Here is a 13570-nt window from a genome sequence, read left to right on the forward strand (position 1 = left end):
GTGCTCTCTAATATATTTCCTGGCAATATAACTGAGAATCTTGGTGAAACTAGAGGCCTTCAAACTGAGCAATTAATAGGCTATTACCAACCCAACGTCCTCCAGCGTGCTTTGATCTTATGAGTAGTCTTGTAGGTCTAAAGACACTGTTTCTTTTGAAGGAGACAGGGGGTTACCATCACACACCAGTGTCCTTACTTTCACTTGTCAAAGTCCATTCAGATTTAAGGATCAAAGGATTTGAGCATGTCTGACCAGCTTTCTTAAATCAGTTCAGGGAAGACGGCCTGAGAAAAATCCATGCTATGAAATGACTTCCAAGACTGGCACAAACATATGTAGTTCCAGAGAACAAATCAAGCACAATCTGAGTTATGGCGAGACTGTCGCAGCTGTCTCCTTCTTGCAAATCAAACGCAGTGGGCTGAATTATCATACTGGAAGCCTGTCAGAAAGCTTTTATCTTTCTAATTAATTTGCTGAAAGGGCTACAGCTGTGGCTATTTTTATTTGAGAATGAAGAAGAAGAAAAAAAAAAGAAAAAGGGGAGAAAAAGAAACAAAACGCTGTCAGTGTCGCATGCTTTCTGAAGACGAACGCACGGATGATTTAGACCTACTGCTGGAGGGGGATCATCACTAGATGAGAAATGAGCAAGCTGCAGAAAAACAAAGGATTTATAACCACTGGAAACAGAAGAGTAATGTATGAGATGACAAGTACAACAGCAAAATCTCAGCTGTTCCCAACCGCCAACCTAGAGGACCACCAATAGTACACATTTTTGGACGTCTACCTAATCGAACACCTGATGCAACTCAGCTCCTTATTAAAGCTCTCCACAATCTGAAAAGGGTGTGTATGGTTGGGATTCCTCCAGAAACCGGGTTATATCCACCTGTGGCGGGCTGGAAAATACAAGAACAGCAACATATGGCATTCCAGATTAGCGTTTTAGCTCATTAGGACAGTGACTCACAGGGTCACAATCTTAATCTCAAGATTTTCCAAATAATGCCGAACGCGGAGGAGGTGGAGAATACAAGAGACCAACCGTATTCAACCCCTCATACCTCCTAACCCTCCACGGAGACAAAACAGGAGGCACCTCTCCCACCTGAAGCATCTACCTGCTCATGGTATGGTAGATGCAGCTGAAGAAAGTGCAAACAACTAACCCGATTCAAATAATGATTCAAGAGTAAGAAAATGTGCTCAGAAGTTGTTCAGAACACGACAAGACTGAGCTCACCTTCGGGAAACGGGTTGGGCTGAACCACATAGAGGAAAGCGTGCATCATGTTAAATAAAATCCCAATGGCCCCAGGCTCGTAATAGGCGACAGTATCGTAAACTCCGGAGGGGACGAAGCCGAAATCCAAAGTTGTCCGCGCTGGAGCAGCAGGAGTACCGGACTGCCTGTCCTGGAGTTCTCCGGACGTCAAGCCCCAGCACAGAAAAATCAGTCCCGTTTTCCACAGCATGATGAGTTCTGGTGCTGAAGCAATTCCAGGTGATAAAAGTGGAGGAAATTCTGGGTGTACTACGAGGGACAGTTTCGGCGATTTCTCAAGTCCAGCTGTCCGGAGAGCGATTCATGTTGATCGTGTTCCCCCCGCTGCGAGCGGGTCCTGTAGGTTTACTGCGCGGCCGGTCGGTCAGATGCCCCGCGATACTAACGCGGCTGATGAGCGCGAGCCACGGAGGTGTAGGTACTGCGTGCGCATCCCCTCCCCGTGTGTTAACGGTCTCCTCTCCGGAGCTTCGCTCGGTGCTCCGCCTGTCGGCGGCAGATGAGACACGAGCTGATTTAACATAGGCTGTTCTCAATCATCCACTTATTTCTAGATACTGATTTTGAAGACTGGTGAAAACACCTTTTGTCCATAATGATTCATTTTTAGTACAAAGGTGTAATAATTGACAGACTAATGAGGAAAACTGTTTTCAAACTAACTAGTGAATTTTTTTTACATAGCCGAATTAACGTATGAACATTCCCGCAGAAACAAAACAAAACAAAAAACCTAGCGTAACCGTAACGATGGTAACTTTGGGAACCCATAGTTGAGGTAGGCTAACTGATAGGCCTACCCTTCCCCTATGTTTTAACTTTTTTCTACATAAGAAATAGTCACTAGTTTTTATTATTTTTATTACGTTGACAATTTCTTACAAAATAAACATGTTTACCTGGTGGACCGAACAGCTAAAACATCACCGACAAACTAGCGTCCATCATTAAAATGTAGAACATCATTTTGGATCAGCATTTTTCTCTGGTCCTGGAAGTTTTCTGTCAAACTGAAAACTATTAGCTACCTGTAAAATGATAGGGGAATTGACAGGGTTTATATAAAAAAAAATATTGTTCAAGCCCTAAAAGCTTATTTGTATTTATAAGAATATTGTTGAAATCTGTCTCCAGTCATAAGGCGCAGCAAGAGAGAATATGTGGGAGATGCTGTTACATAAGCAACACACATGGAGGATTTTTATTTCAAACTTTTGGGTTTTATCTACTCGTTCAGCTTTTGTAAGTATTAGCCAGTAAGTTCACCCACTGAGTGGGCTCACATCTCTTACAACATGACTAATTTCTCTCTGATTTTATTAAGACATCAAATACAATAAGATAAATAGGAACACACAGAACTTTGTGTATTTCATTCACATACACAGCGCAAGTACATAGAGAGACTCTATATTACACTAATGTCATCAAGTCTAATTTAATTTGACATTACTGATATACATTGCAGTTATCATCCATAACCAGTCCTTAAGGCCAGTTGAAGTCTATCTCCAGCAAAATTCCTTTAATTTTAAACCAGGCATGTTATTCCTTCACTATATTCTGGGAAACAACTACTTAATTCATAAAGAATGTGAGGGAGGTTCAGAATGTGGTGTGTACATGATATCAGAGCAGGACTTCACTTGATTAAATTCTCTTTCTAGCTGTGGATTAAAGGATTCTCTGAAGAATGCAATGGCTGCAGAATGTTCTGTGTGTCAGACACTGCTGAACAAAGACAAAATCCAACAGTGTCAAAACCCCGGCAGCCTGTTTGTACAAGAAATTATTCTTTTCCGACAAGGCAAGCAGGATGATAACAGATTACCACGGTCACATCAGAATGCAACCACATTGGTTAGCCCTGCAAAACAATCTCAACAACATAAATGCATCGAAATAACACACCATTAAGGATGTCTGCCGTTGCAGTTTTAATTCTAAAAGGTTTTCTTTATTCAAAATGGCCATACAGCTGTCTTAGAAACAACATACTGCTCTGCCTCCTCTGTATGAGACTGTATGTCTTAGAGTCAAGTAGGTACCTGCTATCTGGGGATCTTGATGGAAGAGGACAGTGAGGTTTGTGGTGGGTGTAGGGGAGGTAAACATTACCTCATACACATAGAAATGGAGATGGAGGCGGCTGAGGGTGGATTTACTAGCCATCCATCACAGTCTGTGAATTCTGTAGGGGAAAAGGTCACAAAGTGGCAGATTACTGTCTCAGGCTGTCAGATACGTGGGCGCAGTTTAATACCACAGCATACCGTGGAGAATGCATTCTGACTGATAAAACTACAAGGTGCATAAAAACTGCAAACATACTTACAATATGACGACCAGTAACAAAACCAAAAACACCTTTCTGGATTATCTTGCATTAAATAAAACATATGGCACGTATTACAAAACAACTTTTATTTGCTGTCCCAAAAACAGGGATGGAATTACATAAAAACAAACTGGTTTTGTCTTCAACACTTACATATGAAACTACTTTTTAGCATTATGGAACATTTTAAAAACAGAAAATGAGAACACACTGTGAGGACAACTACCTGTGCAACCCTGTTCAGAATCATCTCTCCAAAAATAGTCATTCGATTTTTTTACAATGATATAAAACAAAATACAATACACTGAAATGCAAATTATTCACACTTCAGATCATGGCAGGAACACTTCTCAAACAACATTTTCAGTCAAAAGAGAATGACGCAATATCCATTTTCAAGTCACTTGTCATTTGGTGCCTCTGCACCTCATGACTATACTGGAGGTAAATTCTAGACATCAGATTGACATTCAACTTCTCCTCACCTTCCAAGCAATGCTATAAAACAGTATAAACATGACTGAACTATTAATTACTGTATAATAATTTAATTACATTTAAAACAACAAAAGATATTATATCAAACAATAGTCTCTCAGGATATGATTGGTCACAGATCATTTAAATTTAAAAATACACTAACAATGTGCATTCAAAAGCACTCATTTTGTTACACTTCATATGAAACGGTTATCTGCTCTTTCATAGCTGGTGTAAACTTTCATACTTAGAAACACAAAAATACACTGTACAGCTTAAGACAATGTGGTAAATCAGTGCAAAGTTAAGTCAGCTAGATTGGCACCATGTATATTATACAGAGCTCAATTATCAAGCAGCCTGGCGTTAGATTAACTAAACCTTCCCTTTCTGAGTCATGTGTTTTAAAGAAATGTATCTGTTACAATACAGACTTTAACTGAAGCCAATAATTCCTTTACAAGTTCTAAAAATAAATATTTCAAAGACAAATTAGTTCTAATGGCAGCATTATTGGCAGACCCGTTTAGCATGTTATTCTAAGCCAAAAGTGTGTGAATATATACAACGTTATCTATTTATATGCATCAGTTGTAAATTATTCATATGTTCAAGTGTTTGAAAATGTATTTAATTTATGCTTTTTAGTATCCACTTACAGATACAAGGTCCGGTTTATAAGAAGTTCATGCCTTATTTATTGTTCAAGATTTTCTGATAAAATTGAGACAAATATATCCTTAAGCAACATATGCTAGATCCTAAGTCATGTGATATGCCAGGCTGCCCGAGGGGGACTCCTTGTTTTGATCTGTAATGCTTCACGCACAAGATCTGCTTCCTTTGGTAGAAATTCCATAGAAATGAAAGCAGAGAGGATGGCGAAACGAGTAATTTTCCAGTTAAACAATAGCTACTTCTGAAGAACTCACTCGAAAGCCTTTGCAATTATTTCAGACTCGGAGTCCGAGTCTTCTCCACTTTCGTTCCTGAGCAGTTACTATGGTGATGGGGTCAAAGTTCACCCGATTCGGTTGCCGCATATTGTGAAGCGGTCGATCTCCAGCAGATCTTTATTGGTGGTTCTGTGTTTAAGTTCAGTAGACTGTGGCGTCTCGCTGCTGCTCTCCTCTGGTTTAGGAGGAGAATCTGGGGGCGGATCACTGGTCACCTCAGTTACAGGAGGTGGAGCCGGGGGAAAAGGCTTCGCTCTTGGGCTCGGCTGCTTGGTGATGGAGGTGGAGGGTCGCTGCACTTTAGGTTCAGCTAAAAAAAAGAAACAGAGTTTGAGAAACGGTGACAGAATGTATGAAATACTGAATAATCAAAACTGGTGTTACCTGAGGTTGGGGGGGATTTGGTTGGGTTTGCTTTCTTGGGAGTTTGTTTTGAGGTTTGAGCAGACTGTCTTTCAAACAGCTTCCCCTCCATGTTAGCTTCCTTTACGTAGCGACAGGATTTGCCCAGAATAACTATACTATTTAACACTTTCAGCGTTATCAACCTGCGAAATAAAAAAAAATGCATTTTAAAACTCGCAACTAAAATCTTGGGTTGGGTAGGCTACTCGCAAAATGTTGCAGAAAATGTTACCAACTACTTTGGCTAATAAATTCCGGATAAAGATAATAATTAGGCATCCTTACAGAATAAAAGTAGCAATTTCATCAGAACAAAAATAAATAACAATTAGACCACAACCCTTTCCTTGCAATTTAATCATATTGCACTGCTACATGATTTAAAAACTATAGCAGTGCAACAATCTCTAATCAGCCTAAACTGCTCACAGAATGTTCACAGATGAGTGATGCGGTCAAAATCACACATTTTGCGATACCATGCACTTTGAGGTAATTCATTTACCCAAGATAAAAAAGGAGCAGACAGACAGATGACAGAGCACCCTGGATCTTCACAGAGCTCATCACCACTCGAATCAACTGATGGAGACAAAAACAAAACCGTATCTTCAGCATCACATATGCAATGTGTTACAATCTTAAATATATGATACATCAAACAACAATTTTTTGCTGGTATAATTCAAGATTGTTGTGTATGAATATATATATATAGTTTACAAATAAAAAATGGACTTTGTCCTATGGTGTGACATTTTGACGTCAACCAAATTTTCATTTTCAACTGAAATGCAACCTCTGTCCAACGTTATACATGTTATATGTTAATTTTATATGTTAATGTTATATAGACATCCAGTGCCTGGTGGGAAGTTACAAATAGCATAAGAGAAATTTATCAAATGTCAGAGATTATTATTACTTTTTAAAACATATTTGCTGTCACACCCTTGGACACATAGATATATATATAGCTTCAGACAGTATTTTTGGCTACATAGCAAATAAATCGTTAGTTAAATAAGGGAAAATATCTTCTCACCAGTACAGCAAGAGGCAAAGGAATGAAGCCCATCCTTCTTGCGACTGAATCGCTGTAGTCTGTGTAAGCCTGTCCGTGAATCAACCACATTTCCTAAGTATATTCTTTTTTTTTAACCGTTTTTGGCACATTACACCGTTTACAGATACTAGGGATAGATTTTTAAAGTATAAAAAAAAAAATGAGTACATACTACACACATCATTAAAACTTACATTCTGCTGTCGACTGCTGACAAGTTCAAAAGCCAAGCTGGCTTTATATTCACTGTAGACCTAAAGAAGGTTATGGAAAGGCAAAGTTCATATACGGTTCCTATATTTAGGGCTTTGTTAGTGCACTTCATGACCCCATCCAAAAAAAGGTCACCCTCAATGTGCATTTGTGGTTCTGAGGTGAATTATTTTGAAAATCAAGTACGAATTTGTGGCTCTCACATCAGCTGTGATGTCATTGAATTTAGTGATGAAAGCATGCTTGACGACGTCAACCGCAACTTCGGACATGATTACCATGAAGACGTCAGGAAGCAGCACCCAGAGGTGATCTACGAGAAATATCAATGCTATTAACAGACTAACCAAGCACTGCTAAAAATGGACTTATCCTCAGGCCATTCAAGTTGTAGATTAGTTTGTTTCTTCATCAGAACAATTTTGTAGAAAGCCAGCATTACATCACTTGCTCCCCTGCAGTGTATCAGTGTTGTCAGAATGAAACTGCAGATAAATCTGTAGATTAGTAATTATTTCAGATATTTGGCCTCTCCTACTGTTTTAAAGAAGAAACAGACTCATCTGCATATTGAATGGAAAGGATGAGGATAATACAAATTGATTTTTGGGTGAACTATTCCTCTAGGTAAGTACCACAATTACGAAACTGATTGGATCTTGGTTATATAAATGCCAAATATATAAAAGCTAGATACTAGATGCTACAATGAACCAACTACTAGTCTAAAAAGAAAACAGGCGGCAGTTTAAAATGCCTGCGTTTTCAATTAAGAGTTTTAATCAGAGTCTTAATTGAGACCTGAGTTCCAGGAAAACTGCTCCATATTCCTCAAGCACACGATGAGGAGCAAAACGTAATTGGTAAACCGCTCCTTGATATCTGTAAAACAGAAATATATAACCAACATATAAGCATATTCACAAAGCCCCCTCTCTCTCCAATCCCAACAAAATGTGAGGGGAAACGACGGTCAACAAAATAAAGCTTCCAGTTTGTAAGACTTCAAAGGATGCAAATCCGTATCATGCTTTCACCGTTTGCAGCAGGTTGTGTATGAATAGTAACTTGAGGAATTATTCCATCACAAAGGCTTGAATGGACGACCACAGGACTTAGTGCCCATTTAAAAGTGGGGAGAGAGTAAACAGCGGAAGGGAGAATAGGTGCTGATTACAGTATATCAGCATGTCTTTCATAAAGAAGATGGGCGCTGTAGAAAACAGGCACTCAAACGGCACCGCAGTCTGTCAGCATCTCACGGAGCGTTATCAGAAAGCTCTTGAGAGCTTTGATTAGCATTTCAAAAAGATGCTATAATGTTTGTGAGTCAGCCCACATGCAATGTTCAAGACTGCACCTTCACCTGCCTTGCGATCAAAGAGTCTCTAAGTGATTAAGATGACATACACCCTACTAGTTGCTTTGAATAACCGGAACTGAGGCACACTGCTGTAATATTCAAAGTGTATAAACCCACATTAAAAGCATGCTGTACTAACAAAAGGAAACAAACCACTACTTTTGGGATAATTGACTAAGTTTGGTAGTACAGTATTCTTTGCAGCACCTTAAATAACATGAATACAGTAAATCAATAGTACCATGACACATACAGTTTGGGCTCAGTAGGAATCTTTCATGCAGACTAGGGCTGAAAATGTAAAAACATTTAAACATTTTGAATATTACTGCAATTTAAAATAACAGTTTTAAAATGTTATTTATTTCCGAGTTTTCTGCAGCTATTACTCAAGTCTACAGTTTCAGAAATCATTCTAAAAGTGATGATTTTGATGTTTAAGAAACATTTAGGACTATCAATGCTGAAAACAGTTGCTGCTTAAAGTTTCTGTATAAAACAAAAGTATCCATTTTTATTTTATAATCACAATGATTCATTGATGAATATAAAGTTCCAGAGTATTTATTCTGTTCCAGAATCTGAAACCAAACCCTTTAAACAATAGTTCATATTAAATAAGAACAGTAATAGCATATGAAACATCTGCGTTGAGCCCAGTATAACTAGGAAGAATTTTGGCACTTTGACTCACCACTGTTGGACATCTGAAAGAGGTTGTTCTTCTCAAACTTCTTGAAAACACTTCCCTTGATTTCCACAAACTGAAACATGAACAAACGCAAGCCTATAAAACTGTGCACCATTTTTTTTAAATGTCTACAAAACAACTCCATGATTCTGACAATTCTGTTGTCTGCATATAAAATGTTTGTCTGCGTGTGCATTACTCACGTTGTTGGACATCATAATTGTGAGCAGAGATTTGTTGTGTGAGTTGAAGGCCACATTTAGTGTAGAGGCTTGGACCATGATGAGGATGGCATGCAGAACTGAGGCAAATACACATTGAGGAAAACAACTGTATTGAACTACTTTTGTCATTGATATTTAAAAAACNAAAAACCCACCCCGACCTCAATATGGAAATAAAGAGCAATAATACCCACACTAAATTTTGACATATCTTATATTCTGAGCACTGCTGACTTTCTAGTATAACAAAATGGATACAGACATAGAAGACAGCCATGAAAAAATGGGGAATGACTCCAATGTGAGCTCTCTTCCGGGACTTTGGTTCAGTGGCCGTCCAATAGAGCGCGTCTAGAATGTCTTGTCCAAATGATGAGAAGAGACGGTCTGCCACCTGAGTGATGAAATGACAGACATTTACTGCACCCAAAATGTCACTACAGTGTCATCTAAACCTGTATGCTGCTTTATGCTATATGGACATGATGCATGAACATTGTTCTTATGTGTTTAACATATTTGAAACAAAACAAGAGTGGGTAAAAACACTGCTCCAGTACCTCCAGCATGTTGTAGATGATGTAGAGTTTGATGACAGACTGACCACGGATCAGGTGGTACATCATGGCGTAGTCGACGTAGTGCATCATGGAGTAACAAAGCACCATTATCAAACCTTTCAGCAGGTCACACACCTGAGCCGGCTGCAGGAACCGAGAGCCACTGATAAACACAAACACACAGACCGTTATTAAACAGACTTGAGAGTCAGAACAAGTTTAAGAAAAAGCTTAATGAGCACATTAATTATAAATAGCACTTATGAGTTTACAAAATGAGGCCAAATGCAATGATTCCACACATCAGCTTCAAAACACCACCGCACTGAAAGCACTGGCTTTCTTTCAAACCAGAAACGGACAGACGGGCATTTCTTCAACTACAGCCAAGGATCTAACACACTCTTTTTTTTGTATGAATGACAGAATAAAAATGGTCTTATTTGCTACTTTTCACAATTTTGTCCAGATTATTATATTCCCTTTGTCCAAGACCCAGATTTATATATTAAAAATTAAATGAATTAAAAATACATGATTAAACGGAGTGAAATATTCAATGTTTAAGTGTTACAATTATTTATATCATTTTTTTTTTCCTCTGAAAACTGGACATGCCAAAACTCCCACTTAAACAAAAGGAAGAAATCACAAGATCAAAGATACCCGTAGCTGGAGAAACACCCAGAGAAAACATCAAGGAACAACTCAAAACCCATGCAGATGTTTGATGTATGATCTTCATGTAGACAACAAGGAAAAAATAAATAAATAAATAAATAAAAACACAAGTTGAGCACTGACATCCATCACACCCTGCTTAGTTCACAGTTAAGACATTTTCAGCTGAAAACTAATGAACGGAAGGTATCAGATTTATTTGAGGAGCTGAGCTGTGATTCAGAGGTGTGCATAGATCCTGCATCTTGGGTGTGGGTGGGAAAGTAAAAAAGGAAAAACTAGACGGATGTTTCATTTTCACTTGAGGCATCACACTCCCACTCACGAGGAGGAATATATACAAACATCCTCAGAAAACAGCAAGACCTGAGAACTGGCAACAAAATGCTGAAAGAAGCGGAGCTTTTTTTGTCATGCAAAGATTATGGTTGTAAGACTCCCCCATAAACAAAAAAAGCATGGCATAAAAATAAATTAATAGTAAATGTAATTCTGCCAAAGTAATGCCAAAGAACACATGCACTACTGTTCAAAATGCTTTGGTATGCACTAAGGCTGCATTTTTTTTTTTTTAAATCAAATTACCATAAAAAATCTTTACTGTCAATTTAGATCAATTTTAAAGATCCTTGGTAAATAAGAGTAAAAAAAGATTTCTTTAATCTGTCTCTAAAATTTTGAGCAGTAGTGTAGTTTATGTACACAACAATGTTCGGTACGCATGTCTACCAAAAAGTCTGCCATTGTACAAGAAGTTTTATATATTATGATGTTTTGATGTTATTTGATGTCTCGTGACAAACCGCTGTTCTAACGGCTGTGCAGAGTGAATGTGATCATGGTCATCCCTTCCTCTTTACTACTAGTGTTAACATAAAATAAACATGAATGAACATCTCATGAGTCATGTAATCATTACTCAGTGTTTCACTACGGAAAAACGTAAAAACAAAATGTCACATAGAATTTCATCTACCCGAGGCAAGACAGCTCATTAGTTTGCTAGAAAAGAGCATTTCGCGAAATATCACTCTACACTCATTATATCATACTTTACCCATTAGCAGAGCCTTAATTGTGTAATGAAGGTTTAAACAAATCTGTTTCAATTTCAACAGCAAACAGAAATTTCATCATTTCAAAGTTATTTTAAAAACGGCATTACATGTAATTAACATGTTTGCACACAATTGTTTAAGTTGAGCGTTTTTTCCATGCTTACGAACCATCAAAACTCTATACATAGTATAAATATTTGTATAAAGTAACATAAATATAAGTAAACATTAGTGTAACTATCATTTAAAAACAAAAAAAAATAATTCTAAAACTAATAAATTCATACAAAGTGGCTCTGGCTCATATTCAAAGTTGGCAGCTGGGATATGAAATCTGGCTCTACGCAAGCGCATACTGATATTTGCCTTTCATCTGTGCCAGCTTCCGCTTGTGCTAAAGTGCCAGGCTTATGTGTAAGAAAGCTTTTGTCCTTCATATCCTTGACTCATGTTGAAGGAATGAGATGCAGAATGATTTTAATTCTGCAACGAACTGTCCTGAAAGGCTACTGCGATATTACTTGCAAGGATCTTATTCATTATGAAGGGGTCCTAAAGGTAACAGTAAATTAGATCAAGATTTTAGCAAAACATGAGTGTGATGTGTAAGCTCTTCAATTACATTTAAATGGGAATATTTCTGCACATAATCTCCTGAAGCTGGAAATGTGACCATGAGGTATTAATAAAATATTTAAGTGTAGCTATGGATCTTAGGATTCAGTTAAACCTCTTTGCAGTTTGATTAAAGCGAAGGGAAAAGCCGCTATGACTTAGGAGATCCTCACCAAACACACCAGACTAGAAAAAAAATAAAAACTGTTTTCCTGTAGAAACAGTATAAACCAGCCTGTTGTGGTTTGCTGGTCTTGGATGGTGACCAAGCTAGTCTAGTCTGATTTTTTGACAGCTGGTTAGGCTGAGAAAGCAATCAACAAGCTACAGTTAATCAGCTTAAACTAGCTAACTTAATTCTGCAAACCATCTTATGCTGGTTTAAACTTTTTTTTTCCTAGCAGGATGGCGTGTCATTTCACACTTTTGTCACACAGGCCCCAGAAAAGTCAAACAAAACAAACACTGCTAGCCACAAAAATGACACTTAACAGTTTAAAATGAAACCTCTTCACTCGCCAGCAGCTTAGAGTTAAAATTAAAACTACTGCTCCATCATATTGCAAGCTAGCTAAAAGTGAGTTATCTCTGCCAGCAACATTTTCACTCTGCTACAGTGACATGCTCCTTATATAAAACATATGGATCAAACAGAATGAAGGATGGGATTGTTTGCAACTGTGAAGGCAGGCGTCCTACCTGCTTCGTCTGCAATAAGGGCAAACATTAGCACTGATGGGAGGAGGGAGAGGCACACATTAGGCATTATACTGTACTCTGATATGAAGAAAAAGTCAATAATAACACACTTGTTCACTGTGATCGAACCTGTCATAATTAAAGCACAATGAGAAGATTTATTCGAATTTATTTTACTGGTCACAATCGTATTGTAAAACGATTTACAACGCATCTCAACTATTATGTGGACCCTATTAAACGAATACAGTAGCCAAATACACACTCCACTCTTTTCTTGCGGCTTTGCTACTGAAGTCAAGCATATACTGCCTTCTTTAACACTTTAATTGTTGATTGTCAGTTTGCATGACAGCACCCCAGCGAGATCTTAGGGAAGATTGAATGACAAACTATATATTTTTTTACGTTTGTGAAGTGTATGTTTCTAACAACTAAATGTTATGACATTTTAATGTTCAGGTTGAAGTTATATTGCACAAATTCAGTAACGTTAGTCGAGTGACACAAGTAAGCTGTGGTTTTTCCTTGCTGTGATCATAATGTGACAGAAACACTACGTTGAGCACCGTGTAGATAAGCTAGTATCAACATATTTAACTAAACGTCTTTTTTTTTCTCCTTTGTAATAAAAAACAGTGTGCACTGTATTTGAATCAAACTTTCAGCTGTAAGACGACATTTAGTTCTAATTAAATTACAGTTAGATTGCCTTTTCCGAAAGTCATTTTCTAACATAAAACGTTTTACTGTATTTTTGCCACATTTGTGAGCATAAAAAGTGAGCAAAAATAAAGATAAAAAAATACCCCCAAATTCTGAATGCCATTTTTGAGAGAGATATATTTGTTGAGCATTATATGTTACCCAAGGCCGCAGCAGGGTATCGTCAACAACCTCAGAAAAGCCAGTAAAGTTCTCAGG

At 37.9% G+C, this 13570-nt stretch overlaps 2 protein-coding genes across 2 annotated transcripts in view; both read right to left on the reverse strand.

The window, feature by feature from the left end:
• LOC122357521 (prominin-1-A-like) overlaps positions 1-1767 on the reverse strand; it is a 28767-nt gene extending 27000 nt beyond the window's left edge. The window contains exon 1 of the mRNA XM_043256924.1: positions 1253-1767. Within this exon, the coding sequence (XP_043112859.1) occupies positions 1253-1484 (232 nt within the window). The 5' untranslated portion in view covers positions 1485-1767. The remainder of the gene's footprint in view (positions 1-1252) is intronic.
• Positions 1768-3701: 1934 nt separating this feature from the next.
• LOC122357943 (transmembrane anterior posterior transformation protein 1 homolog) overlaps positions 3702-13570 on the reverse strand; it is a 14665-nt gene continuing 4796 nt past the window's right edge. Inside the window, exons 5-15 of the mRNA XM_043257621.1 lie at positions 9594-9756; positions 9292-9427; positions 9013-9110; positions 8813-8882; positions 7557-7637; positions 6959-7068; positions 6737-6796; positions 6522-6590; positions 5982-6058; positions 5456-5619; positions 3702-5381 (exon numbers count right to left, since the gene is read on the reverse strand). Coding sequence (XP_043113556.1) covers positions 5137-5381; positions 5456-5619; positions 5982-6058; positions 6522-6590; positions 6737-6796; positions 6959-7068; positions 7557-7637; positions 8813-8882; positions 9013-9110; positions 9292-9427; positions 9594-9756 — 1273 coding nt within the window. The 3' untranslated portion in view covers positions 3702-5136. The remainder of the gene's footprint in view (positions 5382-5455; positions 5620-5981; positions 6059-6521; positions 6591-6736; positions 6797-6958; positions 7069-7556; positions 7638-8812; positions 8883-9012; positions 9111-9291; positions 9428-9593; positions 9757-13570) is intronic.

Source organism: Puntigrus tetrazona, chromosome 14 (assembly GCF_018831695.1).
Source record: "Puntigrus tetrazona isolate hp1 chromosome 14, ASM1883169v1, whole genome shotgun sequence".
In the NCBI taxonomy this organism is placed as follows: domain Eukaryota; kingdom Metazoa; phylum Chordata; class Actinopteri; order Cypriniformes; family Cyprinidae; genus Puntigrus; species Puntigrus tetrazona.